The 14621-nt window shown below is 40.7% G+C and overlaps 1 protein-coding gene across 11 annotated transcripts in view; it reads left to right on the top strand.

Annotated features, from left to right (window-relative positions):
* Positions 1-14621, top strand: part of GRIP1 (glutamate receptor interacting protein 1) — a 682693-nt gene that overhangs the window by 612791 nt on the left and 55281 nt on the right. For all 11 annotated transcript variants that reach the window (XM_042992703.1, XM_042992699.1, XM_042992700.1 and 8 more), the window contains 2 exons: positions 11640-11709; positions 13460-13605. In XM_042992703.1, the coding sequence (XP_042848637.1) occupies positions 11640-11709; positions 13460-13605 (216 nt within the window). The remainder of the gene's footprint in view (positions 1-11639; positions 11710-13459; positions 13606-14621) is intronic.

Here is a 14621-nt window from a genome sequence, read left to right as displayed (position 1 = left end):
TATAGAATGGAAATTGAAGTTTTTATGCTGTTAATATCCATAAACTAGGTTCATCCACAAATGCCCCAAGAAAATGAAGCAAATGATTAATACATGAAGACCAAAGAGGCAATGTTTGTGATCAAGGAGTGGTCCCTTCAAGAAAGAGTGATGAGGTTACATCAAGGCACTTTATGCCATGCCTCGCTACACTCTGTTGGATCGCATTTATGTCAGCGGTTAAGGCAAAAATAGTTCTCAACTGGGCAGTGTGAAATGGGGGCTGTCCACTGCCACTTTGACAATATAAACGCAACACTGAAAATGAAATTTCAGTTATAACCAATACATCAGACAGATCTGGCGCAACACTAAAAATAGTGGACCTACAACACAGAATCAGTGTTAAGGACAAGAAGCTATGTGTATGAGAGAGCGCCTGTACCCACCTCCTGAACGCCAGTGTGGCCTCCTGGGAGAAGAGTAGGACCGAGGTGTCTACATGCCTCTCTATGATATGTAGAAAGGTGAGGTGGGATTTGGAAGACTCTGGACCTCTTCTAGGTACTACCGAAGTCACTTATGCCTTTAACTGGGTCGCTTAGCCTCTCAGTCTGTTCATCATGAAACGGGATGCGGTCATTCTCTCAACAGTGCTGGTTACTGAAATTAAGGGAGAGCTCATCAGAACTTACTATTCTAAAAATGTTTGGGGCTCAACGTGGCTGCTGCAACCCCCGTGTAGCTTCAAAGCTGCTCTCTATTCTGTTTATTCCATTCCATTTATTTATTCCTTCAGGATTGGCTATGAAAACGGCCTCTCTTGGAGTAGGACATAAACTGCTGGCTTCTCACAGAGGCGCACTGTCCACTCCGTTCTTTCTTCCCTTTGCCTTCGTTAAATAAATGCGTCCTGAGCGCCTACCACGCCTAGGCCCTCTGCTAGGTTTTGAAAATGCACTCCCTGTCCTTAGAGAGGTGTATTGCTTGTGCGCAGGCCAAAAACACCCACTGCTCAGAAGCTTCTATTGCCACATAGTCATTTTACTTCCAAATTTTAAGTGGGAAAATTGTCTTTATGGTTTTTCATACAATCGATTTAGTTTTTTTTTTTAAGTTTATTTATTTTGAGAGAGAGAGAGAGCACGAGCAGGGGAGGGGCAGAGAGAAAGGGGGGGAGAGACAGAGAATCCCAAGCAGGCTCTGCACTGTTAGTGCAGAGCCTGACATGGGGCTCGAACCCACGAACTGAGAGATCACGACCTGAGCCAAAGCCAAGAGTTGGATGCTTAACCGACTGAGCCACCCAGGCGCCCCTGCAATAGACTTATTCTTAAAAGTTGATATACATAGGGGAGGAGAGTAGGGAGATGGACAAAATGGGTGAAGGGGAGTGGGCGATACAGGCTTCCATTATGGAATGAGTAAGTCACGGGAACAAAAGGGACAGCATAGAGGATATAGTCGATGGTATTGTAATAGCATTGCATGGTGACAGGTGGTGGGTGGCCGCACTTGTGGTGAGCATAGCATAACAAATGGACCTGTCGAACCACTATATTTTACACTTAAACTAATGTAACGCTGTGTCAACTATACCTCCGTTTTTAAAAATTTAAAGAAAAAAATTGATATACACAAAAGCGTAGTTTAACTATAAAGGAGAGTATCCATTTAGAAACTAATCCTATGATATATTCTTTTTTTTTAAAGTTGGCACTTAGCTGCTTAATCTTTGAATACACTTTGAATACACTTCGAAGTGTATTCAGGTACACACAAGTACAACATATTTTATTCATATGAAGAGTCATTTAAAATTATGCTTTTTGATGGTGTTATACATGTATTAAGCATTACATTTAATACCAACAATGGAAACTACCCCAAAACCCCCACAAGAATGGCCTGACTTTTAGCCAGCGGTAAGCTGAAGCGGTTTATGGAAGCTACCAGTATGATGCTATTCCTGGATGAAGACGGAGATATGACACATAAGCTTGTCAGACATGCTTGTCAGCCCGTCTATGGAGCTACAGCTCCATTTATACAACTTATTGCCATACTGAGTTTGTGTCTCCTCATGGAAAATACCCATATTTTCCCAAATGAGAAAACAGAATTTACTTTAAAGAAAAAAAAAAAAAAAGGCCAGGGGCACCTGAGTGGCTCAGTTGGTTAAGCACCTGACTGCATGAGTTTGAGCCCCACATTAGGCTCTGTGCTGCCTGCCAGCTTGGAGCCTGCTTTGGATTCTATGCCACCCTGTCTCTGCTCCTTCTTCTGCTCGTGCTCTCTCTCTCGAAAATAAATAAGAATTTTTAAAAAGGCCAGAATCCGTGTTTATTGTTATGAAATAGTAAACTCCTGAGGCCTCACACAGTTCCTGATGTATACAAGGTGCTTATTTTTTTTATGTTTTTTTGTTTGTTTTTTTTTTTTTTTTTGAGAGAGAGGGAGAGAGCAGGGAAGGGGCAGAGAGAGACAAAGAGAGAGAATCCCAAGCAGACTCTGCTCTCCAAGTGCAGAGCCCAGTGCGGGGCTCAGTCCCACCAACTGTGAGCTCGTGACCTGCACCAAAATCAAGAGTTAGAGGCTTAACCGACTGAGCCACCCAGGTGCCCCTACACGGTGCTTATTTAATCCCTCTCTTTGTTGAGTGAATGAATAAGGAGTCCATCAGAAACAATCTTCTACTAACTATCTTCTACTAACAACTGTTCACTCCAGAAAATGAGCCTTTGAAGGAGACAGTGAATATAGATGTTTAAGCAAAGGCCTTTGTGTGAGCCAAAGATACACTAACTTGAAAAATGATTAAGAGCAAGCCTCAGAGCCTAGACCACCCCACTCCTCGATTCTCTTGACCTCTCTGTACCATGTTCTTATCTATTAAATGGTGCACTCGCTCCCTTCTTGATAGCATGGTTGACAAGATTAAATGAGTTGGTATACGTAGAGTGCCTAGAACCAATTATGAACCCTAACAAGTGTTCGTTATTATGATGATTGCTATTTATCTTACATATAGAGCCTCATGAAATATTTTAACTCAAGCTGTACTGCACACAATTACGGCACTTGGGTAGGAAACCAAGGGATGCTGTTCTCAAACACACGCAGGTGCTGTTAGTGAAACTGAGGCAATGCAGGGCTTTATTGACGTATCTCACTATCTTTATACAAAGTCCTCATCCGTCTTCTTCACCTTGTGAAAACCTGAGTGCTAAGAGGCAGGCCCTCATCTCGGGACGCATTCCACCGGCGCCTTTTACACTTGGCTTAAGCCTCACTCTTCATACCTAATTGACTGAGAAATGAGCCTCTCTGACTTTGGATGTGGTGAGCAGTTTTAGACTAATTTTCTTCAGTTCCTGATGAGACATTCATAGCACATTAGCATCAGGCATTACTTTTATTGATGTTATTGCTATAACATGGAGCAATTTATTATAGCAGATAAAGTGGAACAGCCTCGCAGAAGGATGGGGTATAGGACAACATCCTAAAACTCTGACAGCTCAGCCAATCAGATGCCAGAACGCGAACCCTCTAACACGGCCCGGCTGCCTTCCAAGCCAGAGAGCCCCGGCTGCCTGTCATGCGCGGTTGTCAGTCAAGTCACGTTGATATGGGTGTTTTCTTTTGCTGTTTTACTACAGTTTGTATCTGCTTTGTACCAGGCATGGAGATAAGCAATTTATGTGTGTTCTTACATTATTAATCCTCAAAGTGGCCCTGTGGCGTCCATGCCCATTTTCTAGAATAGAAAGGCTCAGCTGGGTAACCTGCCCAAGACCCAGAACTCCTCAGGGCCACACGGGATTCAAACCCATTCTGTCTGACTTCACATGGGTTTTGCTGCCACACCGCCACCCATCGCTGCCTCCACCTGATTGATGACCCTTCCCGCATCCTATATCATAAACGCAAAAGACAGCATTTTGTGAGTGGAGTTAATTTGTTGGCTTTCTTTTTTAGTTGAGACTGAATTGTTTTCAGGAACAAAGTCTTGCTTTTTTTATTTATAAAATCGTAAAGCAGCCTTTATGACAAGCACAACAAATCTGTCATTTTCCCCTTAAGTCTTAAACGTATTTAAAGAGAATGGCTCAAGTTTTTTTGCCAACTTTGCAATAAAAATTCTACTCACTGCTCCATTTCAAATCAAATAACTTGTTTTACTTGCCAGGTATCATATATACAGTTGCAAGTAAAACTGAATGGGTGGGTGTGTGTGTGTGTGTGTGTCCAGTGTAGTTTGGACACGTTTCTAGTCCCTTTGAGCAAAGTACCTTGACTAGCAGAGTAAGATCCATGAATAGCTAGTTATTATAGAATGTTCTTGGGATGCTTTGTTGAGTCATATTTAATTAGCTCCAGAATTCAGAAGATTTTACCTGTCTTCTAATACAGACAAAAATTTTTAAACAAAAGACAGCGTCATTTTCTACCTCTTCCGACAACTGTTTGAGAAGCAAAGAATACGTATTCACTTTAAGAGTCAGTTCTGATAGTGAAGGATGGCTAGTGGGTTTAAATCTTCAGAGGTCAAAAGATGATAGCTTGAACGCCGGCATTTAGCTCCGTTCCCACCCCATACCATTTTTAAATGACAGTATAAGATTTTTCAAAAGGCACAAACCCAAAAGGAGAAGGGGAAAATAGTTAACGGGAACCAAATTTGTTTTTTGGGTTTTTAAATATACTTTTTAACGTTTGTTTATCTTTGAGAGGGAGAGAGAGACAGAGCATGAGTGGCAGAAGGGCAGAGAGAGACACAGAATCCAAAGCAGGCTCCAGGCTCTGAGCTGTCAGCACAGAGCCGGAAGTCAGATCCTCAACGGACTGAGCCACCCAGGCGCCCCACCAGCAACCAAATTTGGAAGTGGCAGACAAGATGGAGCAAGATGAATTTATAGAAGCAGAAGGGAAAGCTGACAGGGAACCCGGTTTGCATTCGAAACTCCCAACAAAAGCAAGACTTAGCGGAGTCGGGAACTTCCAGCAGTGAGAGTGATGGTAGAGGGGAGACAGGAGGAATGGTGGGAAGTCTGTTAATTATTCCTAGATGCCTTCCCCCAGCCAGCACAGCCAGAACCTAGGTCCATTCTCTGGAAAGCATGACATGGAGGGTCTCCGGACAAGAGAGCCCAGCTGAGTGTAGCAGTACCACTCTAAAAACAGGTGAGGGGAAAGTGTATATACCGAATATATATAGGGAAAGTGTATATACCTAAGACTGCCAGCCTTCTTCCCCTCTGAAGGCTCAAACAAGCCAGGCGGCCAGGCTTAATACCCTCAAAGCGGCAGAAAGAATCAGAGCCATCTGACCCAAAGAAACAGCCTGGCCTGAACTATCCAGGGAAGACCACAGGTACACCCAGCTTTCAAACAGCCTTTTAGGGGTGCTCTCCTTAATGTGAACAGACAGCCACGAAAAAGCAGACACCTGAGGAAAGAATCTAATATGCAAGACTGTAACCAGAAACAAAAAAGAAAAACAGAAGCCGCACATTCAGGAAGGAGAAAACTTTAACAAGGAAAAAGCTTTCATTAACATTAGTGACAACCTGTGATGTTGTATCTGTGGGAGGTAGGAGACGACTGCTAATATAACATAACATACTGAGGGGGACAAAGAGCTCTCGGAGCATAATGTGGCAGAAATTAAAATATTGGAAAATGAAGCTGAGGGCAAAGTCCAGAAATGAGAACAAAACAAATAAATGAGGAATCTAGACTAGAGAAGAATTATTCAGGCTGAGTCCAAACGACACAAAATCCAAAGAATAGCCATTACAGAATGAAAGAGGAGAGAAGTAAACTAAGTGTTATTAGTTTACTAATGTCATTAGTGTTAAGAAATAAACTAACGCACGTTAAACATTTTAAGCGTTTATTTGAGCAAAAATAGATTCAAGTCAGGGAGTGCCAAACTGGAAGCGGTTAGGGGCACTCTACCCACAGGAGCCTGGGGAGGACACGTAAAGGAAGTGCAGATACAGAGAAAGGAGATTATTGGTTGGATGTAGCCAAAAGCCCAGTTGGCTGTTTGTGATTGGTTTTCCTTAGCTTTTTGATTGTGTAACCTTAAGACATTGACAGGCTGAGACTTTGGTTTGCTTCTATAGGCCAGCACAGCATTAGAGCCACCTCAGTCTAATGGCCTCCATGTTTAACAAGTGTAACAAAAGTCAAGAGAACATCTATCTGGGTTCGCAGGGTCTGTGGGAAGGAAGTTCCCAAGATCTGTGTAGCAACCCTAGGAAGCAAACAGCCCAGACAGGTTGTGAACCTTTGCTAGAATCCCTCATCTGATTATATAGTATATATAGTATATAGTATATATATATATTATATATATATACATATATATGTATATATATATATATTATATATATACATATATATGTAGTATATATATATATTATATATATATACATATATATGTAGTATATATATATATTATATATATATACATATATATGTAGTATATATAATATATAGTATATATGTAGTATATATAGTATATAGCATGTAAATATAGTATATATAATATATAGTATATATATAGTATATATAGTATATAGTATACATAGTATACTATATATACATAGTATATATGTACTATACATATATAGTATATATAGTATATATATTGTATAATATATATAGTATATATATATACAGTGTGTGTGTATATATATATATATATATATATATATGTTTAGTTGTTTAATGTTTATTTGTTTTTGAGAGAGAGAGAGACAAGAACATGAGCAGGGGAAGGGCAGAGAGAGGGAGACACAGAATCCGAAGCAGGCTCCAGGCTCCGAGCTGTCAGCCCAGAGCCTGATGCAGGGCTCGAACCCACAAACCGTGAGATCATGACCTGAGCCGAAGTCTGATGCTTAAACGACTAAACCACCCACGTGCCCCTGATTTTACATATTAAGAGGAGCTTTATATAATCTGGGAAATCTGAGGAGTTGGATTCATGATAAAGCCAAGAAAACTAAGCAAACAAAGACACCAAGACAACAGACGACTACAGGGAAAACGTGTCCTATGAAAAGGCATGGTATGCGACATGACTTGTCTGTGAGTACTGTTTACATAGTCTGAGGAAAATATTGATCTTATGAAAAATTAAGACAAAACTGTGTTGGAAGAATGGGGGGAGCCCACAGGATAAGCAACATATATGAGTGTGGTGTTGGTATAGAGCGGGAGAGAACGAACTCCCCATCTTTCATAATAGAAGGTCAATGACTAGCACTGAAACGTAATGAAATAGTAACAGTTGTATGTTACTTACCAACAGAGCAACAGCCAAAAGTTGTACCTGGGGAAGTCGGAAGTAAAGGGCTGCTCTTGCAGAAATCTGACATGTATAATTTTGATATAAAAAGTAAAAAATAGAAATGCAGATTTTGAGAAGCAATAGAGTAGGTAGTGTCCTCTTGAGGATCAAGAATGTACGTCTGTGGGCAGCATGGCAATGTCGATCATTGTGATGTTATACAAACAGGTACTTGTGATTTAGAATAAAATTTCTAGGGACCTCCTCTTGTTGGATTGCGAAACAGCTGTCATTGCTGTCTCTTGTCAACTGGATTTTGAAACAGCTGTCATTGCCTCTTTTGTCCTAGGCTTTCAGTTCTGCACATGTGACCAATTGATACTGAGATTTCAAGCACTTGTGAAAGCATTTTGGTTTTTTCAGAACTTTAATAACCATGCGTTACCCTTCTTTGCTAGACCACACCCCTGACCCATTTAGTGTAACCTCCCCACCATATGATGTGCTTGTATGGCCTTCCCAGTTGGAATCACTTGGCGGAAAAGAGAGCTTCGTGCCTAAGAACTTCATGAGATTTAACCGGCCCTGCCTCTCCTTGCGATCCAACTTCTCTGGGGTTTCATGGCCAGTGGCCAGAGCAGAGCTATCTAACTCAGAGTTGGTGTTCAATAAGTATGTTTTAAACAAATGATTCTGTGGAGATCTCCAATCAAATGTGAAGCACTGAGTGCTGGTGTATTCTCATTCAAAGGGTCACAAATTCCGAAGCCCTCAGGGGTGAGGCAAGTCAGTGAATGAGACCCATCCAAGTGAGGACAGTGACAAATGGGAAATTGAAGGCTCCATCCAAGGGAGGAGTTGGAACATGTCCAGTGTTGATAGATAATCATTAGAGTGAACGCTCATGTACACTTGCTTATGCACTGGTCCAGTCGCTTTAATGTAAGAACTCAATCCTTGTTTAAAAAAAAAAAAAAAAAAAAAAAAACACCCTCTAGGTAAGTACTGTTATTATTCGTCATCACCATTTGGACATGAGAATACTAAGGTACCTAAAGACTATGTCCTCAACTGCACATGGCTAATAAGTGGTAGGGCCAGGATTTTGAACCCAAGCATCTGGCTGCCAACTCTTGGCTCTTAATCACTATACCATATTGCCTCCCTAATTTTTTTAAATTTTTTAAAATATTTATTTTTTTAAGTAATCTCTACACCCAACATGTGGCTCAAACGCATAACCCCGAGATCGAGAGTCACACGCTCTTCTGACTGAGCCTGCCAGGTGCTCTGCCTTCCTAATTTTTTAAAAGAAGTTACACATGAAATCTACTAACTTTTAAATGTTGGCAACTAATCTAACTTTTTAAAGCATCACAAGGCAAGCAAAGGATGCTTGGTTTGTGACTTCTTCTCAAAGAGTGGAGAATTAAAACATGGTACAGTAAAACCTTGGTTTGTGAGCATAATTCATTCCGGAAACATGCTTGTAATCCAAAGCACTTGTATATCAAAGTGAATTTTTCCATAAGAAATAATGGAAACTCAGATGATTCGTTCCACAACCCCAAAATATTCATATAAAAATGACTACAATACTGTAATATAATACCAAATAGTAAACAAAATACAAAATATAAAGAAAAATAAATTAACCTGTAATTACCTTTGAAAACCTTCGTGGCTGGTATGAGGGGAGACAAGAGAGAGGAGGGTTATTGTGTAGGACGACTTTCACTATCACTAACAGAATCGTTGCTATCTGTTGGCTCAATGGGACCTTTTTCTTTCCATGCAACTTTAACAAGGAACCTATCCGATGACCTAGAATGAAGCAAAACATTCCTAAGCTTACTCTTGAATGGGAAAGTAAAGGACTGTCCATAGTTGCTTTGAAATGACAAAAAAATACACTCGTGCCAGTTTTGGGCACCTTCCAACGTTCTGAAAAATCACTGCTATCTGCCAAACACCGCAGCCTGAGACCAAGCATCCGAGCATGGGAGGTGATCACCCATAATCCTGCAGCAAGAGAGAGAGAGAGAGAACCACCATTGGCTCACTTGTGATCACCTGACGTTCGGTGTCACATCCTACTCGAATTGTGACACATCGCCCGTTTATCAAGTTAAAACGTATTAGAAATGTGTGCTCGTCTTGCAGAACACTCGCAGACCAAGTTACTCACACTCCAAGGTTTTACTATACTAGGGTGTGCAAACAATGACTGGGCTCCCAGAGCCACATTCATTTAATATGCCTGCTAGGCATGGTAATGACGGTGACAGGAGCTCATACAGATTTGGACCCACTTCTGGGTTCGGCTTTATGACTCCAGTGAGCCTCTACCCTGATGAATTTTGCAAGCCTCAGCAATGGTCTTGGTTAAAAGAAAAAGAGAAGAATCTAGTAAACGTGAGAATGGCCGCCATATGTGCCTACACACCATGATGACTTTCAAGCCTCTCTGCAAAGCTGTGTGGGTTTGTCCAGGAGGAGGCCCCAGTGCTAGTTTCCTCTGCTGCAATGATGACAGAGATGGGTTTGGTGTAGTTTGTTGTCTCCATTATTATTTCATATCAGACCATTTCAGTGGAACATGGATTTTATTAAAAACCAAGGGAAACATTGAATGCTCTACGATGTTACAACGGCTCAGCAAAATACAGTGTAAATTCATCGGCAGATGCTAGAAAAGTTGTATTTTCTGGTGATAACAAAGTTTTTGTTTTTGTGCCCTATGCCCAAAACAATTTGCGGTTGTGAAATATGACATGTGTAAAAATGCTCAATGTTTCTATTTCTCTAGCGGAATTATATCAGATCATTGAGTGGAGGTTTAAATTATGAATTAATTGTAGTGAATAGAATGTTTTGCATACTTTGCTAGAAGCTAAGAATCATGATTGAATGAAGTCCCATTAACATTTACTATGGACTAATTTAGACAGCGGGTAAGGTATTGGTATATGTGTTTGCTTTTTTTTCAATGTTGTGTTGAGATATTAAACCATCTGTTCCTGAGTATAAACATTTTCCTGGGATTCAGATGGGATTATGGGATATGATATGGTTCTATGATTATTATGGGGTGATCAGCCTGTTTATAATAAAATCTTACTTTAGGGGCCTTTTAATGATCCTTAAAAGGAAATCACAACATACTTCAAATTGGCAAAACCTCTCCTCTCGGAGGCGAATTGTTTTTTTTTATAAATGTCGGTATGGGTTATTTTAATTATCAGTCTCCTACATTAAATGCAAACCTTCTAGATCAAGATGGTGTTTTTGTACTTATGTGAGCTGTAGTTCATTTTCAGGATTAAATCTAAGGTAGACTCAATACCAAATGTATTGAGCCTCATCAAATGGAAACATCCCTAAGAGAAGTTATAAAGCCCAAAACTGACCACTGTGCAGGATAATGGAATAATCTGTAAACTCGATAAAAGTTACATGTATATATTTAGAATATGCATATGTATAAACATGTAATTAAGTCACACCAAATATTTACTATTCTCAGTAAAACAAAATAGTCACATTCCAGAACATTTCAGAGCATTCTAGGGGTGAATGTGTGAGCAAAATTTTAAGATTTACTGTCTATCTAGCAAAAGATTTCCTTCTGAAAAAAAGAACTTTAAATCAGTGAATCTCATCCACTTTCCAGCCCCATCCCCTTGAGTAACATGGCATGGTCCCATAAAAAGTGCTGTCTCCTCACCAAAAAGAAGGGAAGGGAGAAGGGAGCACATGTGAATACCCCTAAGGGGAGCCCCCAGTTGTGTCTGATACTCTCCAGTTGGGGTGTTCACCTTTCACCTTTCTCTTGGGAATCACATGTTGAAATAGATTTAAACCTGATGGGAAGTTCTGCAGTTGCTTTCTCCAACTGCAAATTTAAAATGACTTTGTTTGGGGGCTCCTGGGTGGCTCAGTTGGTTAAGCGTCCCACTTTGGCTCAGGTCATGATCTCACGGGTCATGAGTTTAAGCCCCGTGTTGGGCTCTGTGCTGACAAGCCCAGAGCCTAGAGCCTGCAATGGATTCCATGTCTCCGTCTCTCTGCCCCTTCCCCAGCCCACACTCTGTCTCTCTCTCTGTTTCTCTCAAAAATAAACAGTAAAAAAAAATTTTAATGACTGGGCTTTTGTTTTTAAGTTTGTAAATACTTCAACACAAATATCTTTATATCAAGAAGGTGTAATGTGCACATTTTCTAATCTGTTTGCTGAGCATCTTTGCTTTGCATACAAACTGTACCTGCATTAACCATTGCTACAAACTGGAAATGTACAGTGTGGGTGAATCATGGGTATAAAGATGTGACTATTCTAACTTCGTTATTACAGCACCATCCAGCAGAAAACCAGGAGATCCCCTTGTCATATCAGATATCAAGAAAGGCAGTGTGGCACATAGGTAAGGAAAATGAATTTTCTGGTTCATTCCAAGGCATTTCTTTTTTTTTTTTTCTTTTTTCTCTTTTTTAAGTAAACTCTATCACCAATGTGGGGCTCGAACTCATGACCCCAAGATCAAGAGTCACATGCTCTAACGACTGAGGCAGCTGGGTGTAAGGCTTCCTTAATTAAAGTAGAAGTGACCCTTTCCACACCCAAGGTAGACCTTCCTAATGAATCATTTTCCAGACAGCCACTACTAATTGATTATATTCAACATTTCTCATGCAATGACTGTGTAGCTCTCCCACCTTATTTATTTATTTTTGTACCCACTGTAGACAATAATCACCTGAAAATATTTGTTAGGGTCCTTCCCGAATCTATCATAGGCTCTCCTTCACTGACTCTCTTCATTTTCCAGCTAAGAAACTGGAAGTGGTCCTACTTATGGTCCCAATTATGAAACACCTCACATAGAGATAATAGCTTGTGGGAGAGCTTTGCGAGATGCCCGAATGTCCTCCCTAGCCAAGCCAGATCCCTGAGCCTAGAACAATGTCCTATTTGGCCCATATACCATTAAACTCAGGGAGTCTCAAACTTTCAGTGTCACAGATCGAAATATTTTTAAATGTTTGGGAATACTTATGTAAGACTTAACTTTCTATTGTCCAATTAAGACTTAAAAAAAAAAAAAAGAAACCCTTCTATTATCACAGTCATTTCATTAAAGAAATACTCTAATGCTCAAAAAGCAGGAAGGACATTGTATGGGTTTAGGTATATCGGGATAGGCTCAGATGCCATGACAGGGAAGCTCATAAACAGACTGGGTCAGACAAGACTGCACTGTATCTCATGTGACAGCTGGGAGGCAGGCAGGCAGTGCAGGACTAGGGCAGCAATCCTGCCATCCTCACCCGCTTGCTCCTGTCATTGTGGTTTTCTAGCCATGAAAGGGAAGTGAGAGTGGTGTCGAGGGAGTCTGGGACATGCATCTTCAAGGAGCGACCCAGAAGAAGAGAGAGGAAATTAGATGCAGGAAAGCAGTTAGCAATCTCTGCCACAGACATAATGCATGAAAAATAGTCCTTCCCAAAACATAACCTTCCTTACAAATATGTATGTATGTGCATATATGCACAAATACGTATCCATTCTCATTATTTTTCTTATTTCATGATGGACCTTGAATATTTTCAACAGACCTGCAGAGGTCCATGGCCAGTGTGAGACTCTCAGGGGCCACCTCGCAGATAGGTAGCATCAGATTCACCCTTTCTCCCTATGGCAGCCACAGTGTGTTTCCCGGGACAGGTGGAAAGGGCAGGGACACCACGACTCTGACATCCACTAAGTCTCGCCCACCGTCTCTCAGCCCTCTCCTAGTACCTGGTATTGCCCAGGAAGAAAAGGAGTGCACCGATGCGGAGAAGCATGAGGACTCCCAGTGTCTGTAAACCCTGCCCCTTCACCTCCCTTCCTGAGAAACTTAGAATTCCTGAGTGAAGCTTATATAGCTGTCCTCGACGACTTGAAGAAACCAGTTAAAAAAAATGTTTTTAATACTCTGAAATTTGGTGTCATGGCAGCCATCCAAAACAAGACTGGAAAAAAAGGGATTTGTTCATAAAATGCAATTTAAAAATAGCTGGAGGACGTCTTTCCCTCTAAAGACTGCCATTACTGCCACACTCTTCTTAATGCCTCTTAAATGACCAGGGTAAGTGCTCATTCATCATGTGTCGCTGTGCATTTACTAACAGGACTGGCACCCTGGAACTGGGAGATAAATTACTTGCGATAGATAACATCCGGCTGGACAACTGTTCTATGGAAGATGCGGTTCAGATCCTCCAGCAATGTGAAGACTTGGTGAAGCTCAAAATCCGCAAAGATGAAGATAATTCAGGTATTGATAGCCTTCTTAGTTAAGACTGACTTCTCTAACTGCCCGTCTGTCACAAAAGATATGACATCTTGATGTTTTACATGCGACAGCTGGCTAGTGACTTTGCAGCAGAGTCTTACATAGTTAAAGGGGTCTTTAAATTGTGTGTTAAGAGGGTACTATGAATTTTCAATAGGGGTGCTTTTAAATTGTACAGTTAAGATTTTTATTATACAACATTATTGCAACTGTATCAAAGCAATGTTTAAAAGTGAAAACTAAAGCATCACCCAATACTACCCCTAACACAATGGAACTAGTCATTTTCTAATTGATATTTGTATTACATAATCAGTGTGTGTTACACCTTCATAAGCACATTACCCACTTTTCAAACACTTAATATCTACCATTGTCTGTCTGTAATTTATTTATCATTTTTCTCTTCTTAGATGGCTTCCAGTTATTGTAGATAGTACAATCACAGACATCTTTACGTATGGATATCTTTACTCAACTCTTCTTCTTCTTTTGAATTATTCCCTTAGGAAATATTTTTAGAAGTAGAACTGCTGAGTAAGAGTAAAAAGGAACTTCTCATGATTCCTGATGAGTCTTGTATCATATTGTTTTCTTTTTTTTCTTTAATTATTTTTAATTCTCAAGTTACTTAACATACAGTGTAGTCTTGGCTTCAAGAGTAGAACCCAGTGATTCATCTCTTACATATAACACCCAGTGTTCATCTCAACAAGCACCCTCCTTATTGCCCATCACCCACTTACCCCACCCCACCCCCAACAACCCTCAGTTTGTTCTCTGTATTTAAGAATCTCTTATAAGGGCGCCTGGGTGGCTCAGTCAGTTAAGCATCAGACTTCGGCTCAGGTCATGATCTCACAGTTCATGGACTCGAGCTCCACGTCGAGGTCTGTGCTGACAGCTCAAAGCCTGGAGCCTGCTTTGGATTCTGTGTCTCCCTCTCTCACTGCCCCCACCTCGCACTCTGTCTCTGTCTCCAAAGAATAAAAATAAAA

This window comes from Panthera tigris, chromosome B4 (genome assembly GCF_018350195.1).
Source record: "Panthera tigris isolate Pti1 chromosome B4, P.tigris_Pti1_mat1.1, whole genome shotgun sequence".
NCBI classification, from domain to species: domain Eukaryota; kingdom Metazoa; phylum Chordata; class Mammalia; order Carnivora; family Felidae; genus Panthera; species Panthera tigris.
This window is presented reverse-complemented; position numbering and strand designations above follow the sequence as displayed.